This window comes from Podarcis pityusensis (assembly GCF_964106645.2).
Source record: "Podarcis pityusensis genome assembly, chromosome: 6".
Classification (NCBI taxonomy): Eukaryota; Metazoa; Chordata; class Lepidosauria; order Squamata; family Lacertidae; genus Podarcis; species Podarcis pityusensis.
The window spans coordinates 44,317,238-44,332,932 of NC_138030.1; the positions used below are offsets into that span (position 1 = coordinate 44,317,238).

Below are 15,695 nucleotides of genomic sequence, written 5' to 3' on the forward strand. Positions count from 1 at the left end.
CCTAATTAATGGTAGACACTGGTAGGCATACAGCAGGCTCCCTTTTACAGGCATTCCCAGCAGTGATAGGATGGCAGTGGTAAGGGTGGTGCAGGATGTGGTGGTGGATGTGAGGCCAGCCAGCTCTCTCCCTTCAGACAAATTGCTGCATAGAGGGGAAAGCCCAAATAGGACTTCCCTTTCTGAACTATTCTTTGACTAGTGGCAAGATTAGCACAGAGGCAACTGGTTTAGTAGACAGACTTGGACCTGGATGCCTGATTTCAAGTCCCATCTTGTTACAATTAAATGATCTGTAAACAAAGAGAGGGTGCACTGAGCTCACAAAATGCCAACAAGAAGCATTCAAGTACCACCCGTGCCATGAATTCCTGGGAGGCCTCAGGCAACGTCCCATCTGTAAAATGAAGTAAGATCAATCCTTCCTCACAGGGTTGTTGTACCTGTCCAAACGATTAGGACAATAGAGGCTAGCTAGAAAGCTGTTTCAAGTGCCTATGGTTACTGGAAAAATTTGATCTGGGTATTAAAAGGGCCTCCCACTGCTCATATTTAACCTAGACAATATTCTCCTGATCACGCAATTTGCAGCTTTTGTTCTAAATAGAACTGTGTCCCATGCCAGTATCAGTGTTCAATGGAGAAACTGTCCACGGATACAATAGAGACAACCTTAAGGTAAATAATAATATAAAGGAAAATCAGTTTGTGGTGGAAAAGGTCAAGGGAAACATACATCCTGCAAATGCATTTGTGCGAAGGAGCTATATATATATTTCCAGCTAGATTAAGCCATAGCCAGATTACGTCAGATGGCTTCAACAAGGCAGAAAGGACTGTGTGTTTGTGATCATGTGTGCTCCTGTGTTTTCTCAATAATGTGATTTTTATCTTGGGCACATTAAGTCCCCTGAATGCCAATAGCTGTCTGTAAAACTCTTACTGATAAAGAAACCATAATTTCCCTGAAGTCAACCCAAGAAAGACAAGATGCTGGTTAAAACCAGTAGCTAAAGTGAGACGGCAGACCTAATGCCTATTTTATTAAAGGCAACATAGACAGGCAGAAGACTAAAGACCCCCATCTTTGATTTGGACAACAGCTCAAATTCCTGTTCTGGTTCAAAAGGTCACTCGGAATCTTATTAGGGATAAAGAAAAGGATGATAATGGGATTTATTCTAGCAATAACCAAGTTCCAAAAAAACTTCCACAAGTCTCGGAAGAGGCAAGTCTGTAATACCTTCCTCAGACCTACACATTTTTCTCTCCCATATTACAGAACAGGAAGGCAGCCAAATACAGAACGCAGCCTGTTATGTAGATCTTTCCACAATAGAGTCTTTAGTACCGCTGGGGCAAAGCTCCTCCACAATCATCTGGAAGACGAATCAAAACAATGGTTCCACTCAACGCTTAATATAGGTTTCTTTTCACTGTAACAATCTTGCAACACACAAGCCAGGGGCAACAGCCTAATACATTTACTCCAAAGTGAATCCCATTTGGTTCAATGGAATTTACCCCTAGAAAGGGTGCTTAGGACTGCACCTTTCAATCATTATAGGTCCTCCTGTCTAGAGTGTGTTAAAGTGGCTTTCATTTCTCTCAGCTACAGGCCCCTTATTTAGTCATTTTCTGCTTCCCTATTTGGGTTTAAAACAGCTCATGCTTCTCCCAGCTACTGACCTAAAATTAGTCCTTCCTTTCCCTTCTCAGTCAACAGCATGATAAATCAGCCTTTAATGTACAATTCATAGAATCATAGAATTGTTGAGTTGGAAGGACCATGAGGGTCATCTAGTCCAACCCCCTGCAATGGAAGCATCTCAACTGAATCATTCATTACAGATGGCCAGCCAACCTCTGCTTTAAAACCTCCAAGGAAGGAGAGTTTACCAACTCCCGAGGAAATCTGTTCCACTGTCAAACAGCTCTTACTGTCAGAAAGTTCTTCCTGATATTTCATTGGAATCTCCTTTCTTGTGACTTGAATCCACTGGTTCAGGTCCTACCCTCCAGAGCAGAAGAAAAGAAGCTTGTGTTCTATGCAGATGTAAGTCCCATTGAGTTCTATGAGCTAAACTTTGCTCTTCTAAGCTATTGGAAGGCATTGTTTACATACTTCCAAAAATGTATTTATTCCCAATTGTGTCACTGACATCCTTACCACTAGGCCATGCTGCATTTTCAGAACATAAACAGAACACAGTTACCTTTCTCTTCTCTCATCTGCTTGAAAGGTGAGATCCTCAAGCTGAGGAAATTAGAATCATAGAATCATAGAGCTGGAAGAGACCACAAGGGCCATCGAGTCCAACCCCCTGCCAAGCAGGAAACACCATCAGAGCACTCCTGACATATGGTTGTCAAGCCTCTGCTTAAAGACCTCCAAAGAAGGGGACTCCACCACACTCCTTGGCAGCAAATTCCACTGTCGAACAGCTCTTACTGTCAGGAAGTTCTTCCTAATGTTTAGGTGGAATCTTCTTTCTTGTAGTTTGGATCCATTGCTCCGTGTCCGCTTCTCTGGAGCAGCAGAAAACAACCTTTCTCCCTCCTCTATGTGACATCCTTTTATATATTTGAACATGGCTATCATATCACCCCTTAACCTCCTCTTCTCCAGGCTAAACATGCCCAGCTCCCTTAGCCGTTCCTCATAAGGCATCGTTTCCAGGCCTTTGACCATTTTGGTTGCCCTCCTCTGGACACGTTCCAGTTTGTCAGTGTCCTTCTTGAACTGTGGTGCCCAGAACTGGACACAGTACTCCAGGTGAGGTCTGACCAGGGCAGAATACAGTGGCACTATTACTTCCCTTGATCTAGATGCTATACTCCTATTGATGCAGCCCAGAATTGCATTGGCTTTTTTAGCTGCCGCATCACACTGTTGGCTCATGTCAAGTTTGTGGTCAACCAAGACTCCTAGATCCTTTTCACATGTACTGCTCTCAAGCCAGGTGTCCCCCATCTTGTATTTGTGCCTCTCATTTTTTTTGCCCAAGTGCAATACTTTACATTTCTCCCTGTTAAAATTCATCTTGTTTGTTTTTGTCCAGTTCTCTAATCTGTCAAGGTCGTTTTGAAGTGTGATCCTGTCCTCTGGGGTGTTAGCCACCCCTCCCAGTTTGGTGTCATCTGCAAATTTGATCAGGATGCCCTTGAGTCCATCATCCAAGTCGTTGATAAAGATGTTGAATAAATTAGTGTCTCTCTGATAAGTCAGACGAAGCAGAAGATGGATTTACAGGTTTGACTGGGTGACAGTACAAAAAGAGTGTATGGATGTGAGAAATATCTAGAAAGAAGCCACTTAATTCCTACAGTACTAGTCCCAAGTGATGTTCTTGCCAAGGCCAAGTAAATTAATGATCTTGGTTTTTAAATGTCAAAGTTCTTACTCAGCTTCCCTGAAATCAGCTGTTAATAAACCAGCTCTGCAGGAGGCAGAAACCAGAAGGAAATGACCCAGGTTTGTCATGAGTAAAGATAGCAGTATAGTCTGCAGCTACCAGTTTTCTAAAAGCTGCATTTAAAGCATTGCATTGAACATTACTGCTGTACACTTTTGTGCCCCATTAGTGATTGGATTGCTATTAGTTTATACTGAAAACTTCATTTTTATTGGTGTACAGTGAACTGGACTATGAAAACAGTGCGTGGAATGACATGTCTGAGAGGAAAGCCTGATGGAATCTTGTTCTTCATCTGTACTCCATCATCTTTCTGTCTCATGGAACCTAAAAACATAGGAGTAGCCCTGCCAGATCAGACTAAAGACCCATTTATGCCAGCATCCTGATCTCATAATGCCAAACAAGAAGCACATAAACAGGACCTGAGTGCAACTGGACTCTCCCCGCCTAGGATACCCAAAGACCAGTATTCAGAGGCACTGTGCCTCCAACAGCTATTGGAGCCAATAGTTATTGATAACCTTATTCTCCATGCATTTGCCTAATTCCATGTTAAAGCCATTATCAAGTTGGTGGCCATTTAACCATTTGTACATTGACTGACTGACTGATTGATTGATTGATTGATTGATTCCATTTGAATTGAAACCCCCATCATCATATTGATCCAAAGGTGTGTTAAAACATTAAACCCGCATAAAATGAACACAAATCACGTTAACCATTACCATAAAAGCATCTTTAAAATAACAACCAGAATTACTGGATTAGTTCATAATAATGCAGCATAAAATGTCCAAGGAAACATAAACAACCCATAGTGATATGTCGCTGTGGGCTGAAATGTGTGGTGTTGCTGCTTCAGTCCTTACACAAGATGCAAAAAGACTAAGAGTGAATCTGCCACTTTTCCTCCCAAGAAAGAACCAATTCAATATTTCTCTTCTTCCTCCTTCAAGTGTTCAACTGGAAAGCATGTGTCATATGGAGCCATAGAGGGGGGGGGGGGAGACCACAGGTGCACTGACAACTGGCCCCATTGTCGCTTCTGCCAAAACCATATTCAACATGGATCTGACTTAATATTTATTCTTCCATTCAGCCTCTCTTTGTTCCTCCCTTCCTTTTCTTGAACTCACCATATAATAGGAAAAGATAGCAGGAGAATTGCCCCACCCTTGGCTAGTTCCAGATGTTTTAACTGTAGAGTTTAGGGTTGAGCGACAAATCCACTGGATTGTGTTTAATGGAAAGCTTATGCATGAATAATCCTCGCATAATAAGCTCACTAGCGATTTCCCCACATACACTAATTGGAATGAGATCTGCCCTGCCTATTTTTCCCACTTCAAGGAGATTTGAAGATAGTTCCAGAATTATCCTTTCCCCCTTGCTTCTCTTTCAAACTTACAAGACATCAAAAGCCCACTCCTATGCGTGGGTCAAAGCAATACCTGGCATAGAAAGCCTAAAGAATGCAAAGGGACTAAGTGGACAGGAAATTGTATACTGGGAAACACAGTTTGCTGCTGTTGTTCTTAAACTCAGCACAGCAATCTGCTTTTAGCACCAGGTGCCAGCACTGAAACCTGTGAAGTTGGTACCTCTTGCTCAAAAGAAACAAGCTCCCAGCCATTCTAGCCTCTTGTCTGGACACTGCTCTAGGTCTTGTGATAAACTACAGAAATGAATCAATCTCTCTTAATGGAGAATGCATATTCACCAGCTTTGCTTTTACAACTAGAATACAGGCTCACTCACACTTCCACTTGTGCTGTGCCTAGAAAGCATGAGTCCGAGCAGTTTTCCACTGGTCCCATGCTTTCTAGGAGGTCTTGCATTTGACATGTAGCTTTCCCTTGGAAAACACACTTTTTACTACTGAATTGGAACAAACAGCAATCTGCTGTTTGATCTGATTCAGAGGTAAACAGCAGGTTTCCCCAGAAGGCAATGGTGGGGCAAACAGAGGAATAGATGAGCCCTTAATCAAATAATGCCCTGCAATCTTCTGAGATTAATTAGCCCCATTTTTCTTATCACATAGTCTGAACAGGGGGAAATAGTGCCTCTGAGCACGTGCACTGTGCTTTGTGTTAGTTGGCAATATGACCCATGGGGTCATATTACACCTATTCCGCAGCAGTCTGTAGTATGTTTCTTTGATAAACGGGTTAATGAAAGGGGGTGATCGGCCTAACCAATTATTTCTTTCTATGCTTTCAATTAAACTGCTTAAGATGGGATTGAAACTCTCCTCAGCCCCATGCTTTTAAACATAAGGGGTAGGCTGATTAATTTGTCTGTTAACCCACACACATGGGTCTGTAGGGGGATAAAATATGGTTAGTTATACTACCTATCTTAAAAAACCAATGGGGGGTATGTTTTTAAGGCTGATTTGAACATTCAGAGTTGGGGGACGGACCCACAAATCTTCCAGAAGATGATTTCAAGTATATGGAGTAGCAAGTGAATAAGAATGAACATGCAATAGAGAACAAGAAACTCTTGGACAAGTAAGAAGCACAGAATAACAATAAAAACAACCCTAGTTCCCTTTAAAGCCCTAAATCAGGCATAGGCAAACTCAGCCCTCCAGATGTTTTGGGACTACAACTCCCATCATCCCTAGCTAACAAGACCAGTGGTCAGGGATGATGGGAACTATAGTCTCAAAACATCTGGAGGGCTGAGTTTGCCTATGCCTGCCTAAACGGCTTGGATCTATTGCAGAGGTTCTTCTCCATGTCCCAGCCATAGCTGAGGCACAACTGGACAGAACCGAAAAGTAAAATAAAAAGGCCTTCTCAGCGGTCGTATCCACCTTACCCCATGAGATCTGTCTGACACCCACCCCTCTTATTTATTTTTTTATGACTGGTTAAAACTTTCCTTTTCTGGCAGTTTGATTTTTATCTGGTAGAATGATGCTTGGCTTAAAATTGTTTTTATCTGCCAAGCTAGTTTCTGTTTTTATGCTGTTGATTTTATTTCTTATGGGGTTGTTTTGTTTTTAATTTCCTGCAAGCCACCCTGCACAATGCAAGTGCATTGGAATAGCAGGCTATATAAGTTGTCTCAATAAAACAAACAATTCTTTCCCACAGTCACCATGCCCATGCATCTGGATGTGGGGAGTGGGGAAAGGCTATGTCGCAGTGTGATTTCCAAGCAAACCTGAGCACTGATATCTCTTGTTTTTATAAATGAATGACAACAGTGTGGCTCATACATACTGTCGGATCAAGGCGAACTCAAGCTCTCCAAAGTGAGGCTGGAGGTTTGTTTTGGCCTGGGCTTTATTTGCACACTTCCTCCCCATATTATGATTCTCATCATGTTTGCTATTAACTCATTTGTTTGGTCAGATGTGGGGCTCACCCTGTGTCAGTAGAGCAGGATCCTGGGGCTTCTACACTGGGAGGAAAACCTGCCCCCCCCATCCGCCCACAGCAGGGCTAATTGGAAAAAGAGGTGAGCTCCCACACAGCAGCAGGGGCAACTGATGTTAGACATTTAGATACATTAAAGATGTTAAATGATCCTTGTGGGAAGCTGCAGATTATTACAAAGACTGTATAGCACTGGGAATCACAGCATTTGATTCTCATATTGTGATACAGAATGAAGTTCTGCCCATCGTTCCTACCTCAGCACACAGTAAGTGGCTGTATTCAAAATCAGGGGAAAAACCTCTCCTCCATTATATTTTCTGCCTATAAGCAAATATTTTTGTTTACGTGGTGCTCAGGTTTTTTTTTAAAAAAAGGTCGTTTTTTTGGTCTTAGTGGGAACAAGGTTGTTCTAAACTAATAGGCAATTAAGCCAGCAGAATTTGCAAAGTATCAAAAGGGAACACAGCTCATCCAGGTTATGCCAAAATCAGTGCAGTTATATCAACCAAGGAAGAGCAGATGACCTTCAAATGCTTTCATGTTATAGAACCAAGTGAGGAAAGCTAGACAGGGGCCATTCATAAATTCCAGGCTATGCTTTCTGATGTTATGCAAGTCCCATTACAATACTAAAAACAAATAAAATAAAATTCTATACAGAGCAAGGTTGCCACCTCTGAAGCAACAACCTTCACATACCTTAAGGTTATCAGACATCCCCGTTTCCTGGGGACAGTCCCCAGATTTACATATCTGTCCCCGGACAAAATCCATCTATTTAGTAGGAAGTTGAAAAGTGTCCCCGGATTTATTGAAAAAATTCTGGTAACCTTACCACAGCTGCTCCCAGAAATAAAATGGCTCAGGTGTGCCTAGCTATGCCAAGCAGGAACCAAGGCAGTGTGGCATTAGAAATCACCCTCCAGAAACATCACATAACACGTTAGAAACAAACTGCTCCCAAACACTGAACAGTTCCATTTTGAAACAGCCTCATCTTTGGAGTTTTCACATCTATACAGTACTGATCAGATTATTCCAGGAAGAGGAAAAATGGGATAAAACTCAAGCATATCACTGTGTCTTCCTCCTCCTCAAAAAAGTTCTTTGGACACTGCAAATGTGCAGAAATACCTGGTGTGGAAGTGCCTTAAGCTGAGAAGGGACAGAAGGGGAGAAAATCATTCAAGGCTTGTACACTGCTATCAGCCCATCAGCGGCTCTCCACTCACAGATTTACTGCATGGGAGTAAGAATTCAGAGCCAGCTACCTCCCCTGTCAGCAATTTCCCCTAAAAATGTGTTTGAAATATATAACTTGGAGATTGCAATCTTTCAACATGAGACCCTGGGGCAGTGAGGGTGGGAGGGGCAGCATTTCACTGATGAAATGTCAGTGTTTAAATAACTCTGAAGAATCCCAGCTGTTGCTGCTGTTTTTACTTAAACTCATATGTCCAGACACAACAAAAATAGTATACAGGGCTTTAACAGCAAAGTTTTACAAAACAGTTCCTGCAGAAAACTACTCCAATATAGCTGCAGAAAGCAGGCAACTATGGAATAGGATACAGGGCTGCAGAATGCGCCCGCAGCCCAAATTTGGACAAGGAAGCCAAGACCCATTTCAGAGAAGGAAACAGAGCATTTGGTAATGAGAGGGGGTAAAAGGGGCCGAGATACATCACTGACAGAAAAGCAAGTGACTAAACACCCTGGCATTCACTAGAGGTCTAGATACCTGTTTGTTTGTTTGTTTGTTTGTTTGTTTGTTTGTTTATACCTTCCCATTTCATTTAAATTCCATCTTTCCTACAAGTGTCGCAATTAAAATGCATATTGTATCTTTAAGTGTGGCTTTAGTAAGCTGGCAACCCTAATATGCAGAAGCACTAGGGCCAACTTGTATATTTGGCAACCTAGTAAGTTAATGAAGACAGAAGTGCCTGGCGTGCTCTGGTCCATGGGGTCACGAAGAGTCGAACACGACTAAACGACTAAACAACAACAGTAAGTTAATGTTTATTAGAGACATTTATGCTTATGGTATAATCACACATAATACTTTTAAAAACATGCATCAAACCTCTTCAATCTATTCTATCCTTTTTAAAAGTTAAATTGTGTTCTTAATCCAGTTGGATTGAAAATGTAAATTATGAGCTTTGCCAAAGAATGTATCAACTTTAATAAGAAATACTGTAGTTCAAGCCTTAGTAACTGCATGGCAACCAGGACAGAACAGTGAATGGTTTTTGCTTACAGAGGGCTAAAAAGCATATCTGGCCCAACATATGAGCAATGAGAGTGATATAGACTTTTGCTACTATGAGAGGTGTGAAGGTGGATTTGTGATGTCAGCAACCTAGACTCTTTGCAGCTTTAAGAAAAGTTCTCATGCATGTGGGGAGGACAATATTGAAACAAACTCAGATTTGGCTATGCTATTTTTGCAACCCAATGGCATTCTAGATCCTGTGGGATAGGGTACTGCTTCACCCTATATGTATATCATGACAGTTCTCTCTCAGGTGGGTACCCCTGCTATTATAAGAGAACAAGGAAGATGTCCATGGTGAGTTCTGGCACCTCTTTTTCTAGAAAAACAGCACTAGCTTTAACAACCTTATTTTCAAGCTTGTGATTTTTTGAGGTTTCTCAATGTGGTGCCCTCCACATGCTGCTGGACAACAACTTCCATCATCCTTGATTACTGGCCTTGCTGGCTAAGGTTGATGGGAGCTGTAGTACAACAACATATGGTGAGCAACACATTGCATATCAAGAATGGAAACCCTATTGATCATTACAATCTGGGGAGGGGGGAGTTGAATCATTCCACTTCCACTATGACTCAGTTGCAGTGCATATGCTTTCTATCTAAGACAGGAGTGGGAAACCTTTGGTCCTCCAGATGTTGCTGAACTACAGCACTTATCAGCCCTGACCATTGGGCTGATGGGAGTAGTAGTTCTGGAGGGCCAAAGGTTCTCCATACCTGATGCTTCATACGCTCCTCTTTGTTGTTTTACAACGTGTTCCAGAAGTGTAAAAACCAAAGTGGTGCACACCACCTGAAAACACAGAAATCAAAAGGGAAAAGAAAGCACTTTGTAGCCCATAATTAAATTCTTCTCATCATTTGTGCCTGCAAGTCTAATGATTTTGTTCATCCCTGCGCAAGTGCCTCGGTGAGTCACCCTGGCAGGCAGGCAATCCATTTGCCAGCTGGCAGAATCCAGGGGCTCGCCAAGACTTGCTGCAGACAGGCAACTTTTCTAGGAATGCTGCCTCTGACGGTATTCAGGAAAACCTGTAGACCTGCTCACTTGCTAGAACAAGAGCTGAAGGAGTGTCTGAATTAGGGACCAAGATGCTCCCAGCGTTTACCCCACAAAGGTTCAATCTGAACGCTCAAGGGTACTAGTCGCTGCACTTTCTCTTTCTCATGCCTGGGGTAGAAGATTGCAGCAGCAGAGGTGGCAGGCAATCCCAGGCCCCAGCAGAGCATCTTTTCCTACATGGGGAACTATAAGCGGGATCACTATCCTTAAAGATAAGATATTAACATAACTTAAGCAGGGAAAGGAAGAAGCTTTTGTAACAGGCACTCACTCAACATACATTAACTTTTTCCATCTCTCCCCCACCCCTTGCTTTTTCCCACTGGAACAAAATGATAGACAAAAGAAGCTTTATTCACTAACATGATTTTTCTCCATAGGTTGTTTGGAAAATAAATCCAGCTGCCTTATCTCTGTCTCCCAAGAAAGTGTTAAAGAACTTTACTTTAATCTTCAACCTGAGAGAAGAAGCCACTTCAGAAAAGTTTGTATTTCTCTATGAGATAGAGAATCAATCTACCCTGCAGCAAAACTTCACAGCTGGGGTGTTTATGCAATGGCACGTGATGGCGGAGTCAGCAGAAATAGAAAACTGCTGCATTTCAACTGTAGTTCTGGGCCAAGATGTTTTCATCTTTCCGCTGAATATACGTAAGAACAGAGAAGAAACAATGGATTCTAAGAAAGCATGCTTCAGCAGATACAGCGCACATTTCAGAGCTCATTGCCTCTGTCTGATTTGAACAATGCAGAGCTCTATGACCAAATACATAACAGAGATGAGATTGACAAACAAACACAAAAAAGGGAATTTCTGGAGGACACCTGCCTGCCAGTGTAATTGAGTCAGAAAAGTTGCACCCAGCAATTCACAGAAAGAATTCAACTTTTGGATCCAGAATGCAAATATTCATACCTCTGAGGGCTCTTGTTTCAGGCTGCTTCTGAAATAGGAAGTCTATATGGCAAATCTTACACTGTCGTTTTTATATGTTTTGAATATAAACAGTTTGACAATGCATGAATCTCTTACCGAGGCAGTTATGGCCATCATGTGCCAGGCGGAAGCCATCGTAGCAGGTACATCGATAATTCCCTGGGATGTTGACACATTCATGGACACAGCCAGCATTGTCGTCACGCTCACATTCATCAACATCTGTACATAGAACAGAGAACATCAGCGGTCCAAGAATTACCAACTTTTCACTGAGCGCATGCATGAAAATCATTGAAGGGCTTTAGCTAGAGTTTATAAGTTTACTAGACCATCAATAGTATTGTTCAAACAATTGTATTCGCCATCAATTAACTCAAAGTAGCTTACAACGAAATTGCTCACATGTCACATGGATCAAAATGACCCACTACATATCCTGTCAGAAACTGCCACTCATGCTCAAAACTTTGGCACCAGGTCATCTGTTAAAGCCACCATAATTGTGTTTTCTATATTAAATGGTAGATGCATCTCTACCATTGTCCAACATAATCCCAGAAATATAGCCTTTAGTTTTTGATTATCCAATCAGGAATTTATGCATGCAGTACTATTGGAAACTTGATAAAGGGATGCACCCAAAACAAGTCCTTGTTTATTATGTGATCTCAGAGTTTGGCTCTCTCAGTTCTGTTTCAAGATGGGCTTGATACTTTGATCATTCACTGGAGATAAAACTCCAACACTGAGGTGGCCAAGTTGCTTAATTGAAAATAATTGGTGGGACCACATAGGGGGGGAAATCCAGTAACTCAGACGCACAGAGTAATTTAGCCATTCCTTTGATTCAGGATTTCAGCAAGAAAGGGCCAGAAAAAAATGTCACATGAGATGACACTGTGACAGCACTTTGGGGACAGGAGCCACGTTCATCATGATTTACCCCAAGGTGGCTGTCACCGATGGAAGCGAAAGCTCTGAAAAAGCTCAATATGGAGGCCAAATGGCCGAAATATTGGGAAATTCTGGAACAAGAGGGTGATAGACTGAAATTGCAGAGCTTTGAGAAACTAAAAAACAAAGTGCAAGATTGGCTTCATTATTATCAGATAATGGAGGCATACAATTTGGATAAGAAAATAGGCTTCCAGGTGGAAAAATCAAAATTAGAAACAGAACTGTTAGAACCCAAAACTAAGATTTTGTCAAAGATGTATAACTTGCTGTTGAAATGGAATACTCAGGATGAAACGGTTAAATCTGCTATGATTAAGTGGGCACAAGATGTTGGATATAACATAATGATGGCTGACTGGGAACAGTTATGGACCACAGGTATGAAGTTTACGGCATGTAATGCCTTAAGAGAGAATATTATGAAAATGATATACAGGTGGTACATGACACCAGTCAAGCTTGCAAAAATCTATCACTTGCCCGATAATAAATGTTGGAAATGTAAAGAGACTGAAGGTACATTCTTTCACCTTTGGTGGACATGCCCAAGGATTAAGGCTTTCTGGGAGATGATCTATAATGAAATGAAAAAGGTATATAAATATACCTTCCTGAAGAAACCAGAGGCCTTTCTCCTGGGCATGGTCGGCCAATTGGTGCCAAAGAAGGACAGAACTTTCTTTATGTATGCCACAACAGCAGCAAGAATACTTATTGCAAAGTATTGGAAGACACAAGATTTACCCACTCTGGAAGAATGGCAGATGAAGGTGATGGACTATATGGAACTGGCGGAAATGACTGGCAGAATCCGAGACCAGGGAGAAGAGTCGGTGGAAGAAGATTGGAAGAAATTTAAAGACTATTTACAGAAATATTGCAAAATTAATGAATGTTAGAATGATGTCAGAATGAAATTAAGTGGTCTTAGCAGCAATGTTATAAAGGTGTATGTACAAATGGATTGTTAACAGATGAGAATCTAAAGTTATAATATGTTAAGTTAAAGGATTAAGACAAAAACAAAGAGAGAAAGGAATTGCTGAATTAACTAATAGAACTGGAATACAAAAAAGGGAGGTGTGAGGAAGTCAGGGAAGTAAGGAAATGAAATGTAAGTTATGGAAAGATTGATGTGTTTTTGTTTTTTTAAATGTTTTCTTTTTTCTGTATTTTGTATTTTTTTCTTTTTTTCTTTTTTTCTTTTTTTTATATATGTAATTTTTTCTTTGAAACTTTAATAAATATCATTTTTTAAATAAAAAAAATATTTAGAAAGACTGTTCATGAAAACCAAATCTGTTTGCTGGGGGTGGGGGGAAATCCCATAATTATATTTAACCCAAGTTTCAGCCCTTGGGTCAACATGTAAGTATGAGCCTTAGTAGCAGCCTTTTTGCTGTAAGGAAAGCCTATGAGGGCTATTAAGTCCAGTCTGGGACCACTTCCGGTCCTACAGATTATATTGTTCCCTGACCATTTTGGCTGGCTATCTGTGAAGAGCAGAGGCAGCCACATCTGCAGGGATTTTAAGATAGGGATGGCTAAACTTTTTAGGTCCAAGGGCTGCACTGAGGATCACACTCACATAGGCCCACATACCACATGTATAACACACACAGAGACTCAGATAGCCACAACCCACCTACCCACCCTATTGGAAAAGCCTATTGGACACCCAGCAAAAGCCCAAACTGCAAGCAAGAACTGCATGGATAAGGAGGAAGCAAAAAATAGGTTGGTGTTTGTTTTTTTAAGAATGTTTTAAAAATGAGTTTGGAATTTGGAAAGGGGTGCTCCACAGAAACATCTGGGGACTATTCATCTGCTATTTGGGGTGTCTCAGAGTAAGAGGGAGCATCAGCCCAACAACCTTCTTGCCTGAGGTCCTTTATTGTGCAGCTTCTCAGTTTCCCCACATTCTCCTCTGGCTTGACTGTTCCACTATCATCTTCTTCTTTTCCCCTCCTCACCATCCCCTCCTTGCCTGCCCTTGGCTCCTGATCACCCCCTCCAATCTCTTCCCTGTCCTCTGTCCCTCCTTACTTTCACTCCATTCCTTCTCCTCGCCTCTCACTCCTCCTCCTGACAGATGCAGTTGAATTAGAGCCACACAGTGGGATGGCCACCCTGTTTCTAGTCACAGCTGCAGCTTAAGAACTTCTTGGCTGGTGCGAGAGCTCCCAGTATCTGCCAACTTGCAGCAGTCAGGGTTTATAGTTGTTCAGGAGTGGCCTCCACATCAATGGGGAGATAGATTGCAGGCAGGGCTTTTTGTCAGCTGGAACTTAGTTTTCCGGCACCTTTCAAGGTGGGTGCCATTGCCATTATAAGAGAACAAGGTGTGTGTTTTCTAGAAAAATAGCACTGGTTACAGGGATACAGGAAGCTGCCTTATACTGAATCAGACAACTGGTCCAACCAACTCAGTACTGTCTACACTGACTCACAGCAGCTCTCCAGGTTCCTGTCAGACAAGGAAGACTTTCCCAGCCCTACCTGAAGGTGCTAGGGATTGAATTGGGGGCTTCCTGCGGGCAAAGCAGATACTCTACCATGGAGCTACAGCTGTTCCCCAAGTCACTGTATCTCAATGGAAGCTATCAAACATGATGAACATAAACTGAGATGGCTCAGTTGGTGGAGCACGAGATCTCAGGACTAGATGACTCTCATGGTCCCTTCCAGATCTATCATTCTATGATCCACAAACCCTTCAGGGCATGTCCCATAAGTGGGGTCCCTGTGTTGTAGAAGGGAACCCCACACATCAGCACCCTTGTTATGAACACAGGTACACACAGTCCACCATAACCGTGGGCAAGTTTCTTTCAGCCATGCTGACCAGTGGAAACCACTGCATCTGACAGTGGTGGTGGTGGTGGTGGTAAGGAGGATAATGAAACAGAACTCACCAAATTCTCTAGAGCTCTGAAATTATCTGAGAATACTTATTAAAGCTAAGCAAGCCTCTCCCTCATCAGTGCTTAACTAGAGGCAGTCTGGTAGCCCCATGCTGTTTCACCCCCGCACAAAATGAATAATCCATTTATTTAGCTTAATAAATAAAATTAAAACCATCTGGAAGAGCCATTATTCTGACCACATTGGCTGTGAGTGTAGCAGAGTGATCTTCACATTTTTCAGAGACACCAAAGGAACTTCACTGCAGCTAAGACACAACTAATAAAAAACTCTTTGAAATATAATGGGTTTTTGCCCCTCCGCATAAAACAGCATAAAAGAGCGTGCAAGTATTTCCTCCCCATCTTTGCTTCAATGGGCTGACCTATTCTCCCTACCTTTGCAGTGCTTCCCATCTCCGGTGTAGCCGGATTTGCAGATGCATTTGTAAGATTTGGGAGTGTTCTGGCAGATGGCGTCAATGTGGCAGTTGTCAGTCCCATCAACACATTCATCAATATCTGCAAATGAAAGAGAGGGGGGAAATGACATCATAAAAGCCTGAGTTATTGAGTTTCATTAAACACACCAGACAACCTTTATCTCTGGGAAGCCTGCAAACTGAATTCACAAGAGCAGGCCTGTCAGCTGAATCTCCCCAGGCATCAAGATTGTGCTCCAGGATGATCCCATTTTGGAGCAATAGGTCAGTTTCCAGGATTATGGCAAACCC

The 15,695-nt window shown here is 42.0% G+C and overlaps 1 protein-coding gene across 5 annotated transcripts in view; it reads right to left on the reverse strand.

The window, feature by feature from the left end:
• The window catches only part of SCUBE3 (signal peptide, CUB domain and EGF like domain containing 3), a 114,152-nt gene that overhangs the window by 72,812 nt on the left and 25,645 nt on the right, over nt 1–15,695 (reverse strand). For all 5 annotated transcript variants that reach the window (XM_081010045.1, XM_081010044.1, XM_081010042.1 and 2 more), the window contains exons 2-3: nt 15,361–15,483; nt 11,195–11,320 (exon numbers count right to left, since the gene is read on the reverse strand). In XM_081010045.1, coding sequence (XP_080866171.1) covers nt 11,195–11,320; nt 15,361–15,483 — 249 coding nt within the window. The remainder of the gene's footprint in view (nt 1–11,194; nt 11,321–15,360; nt 15,484–15,695) is intronic.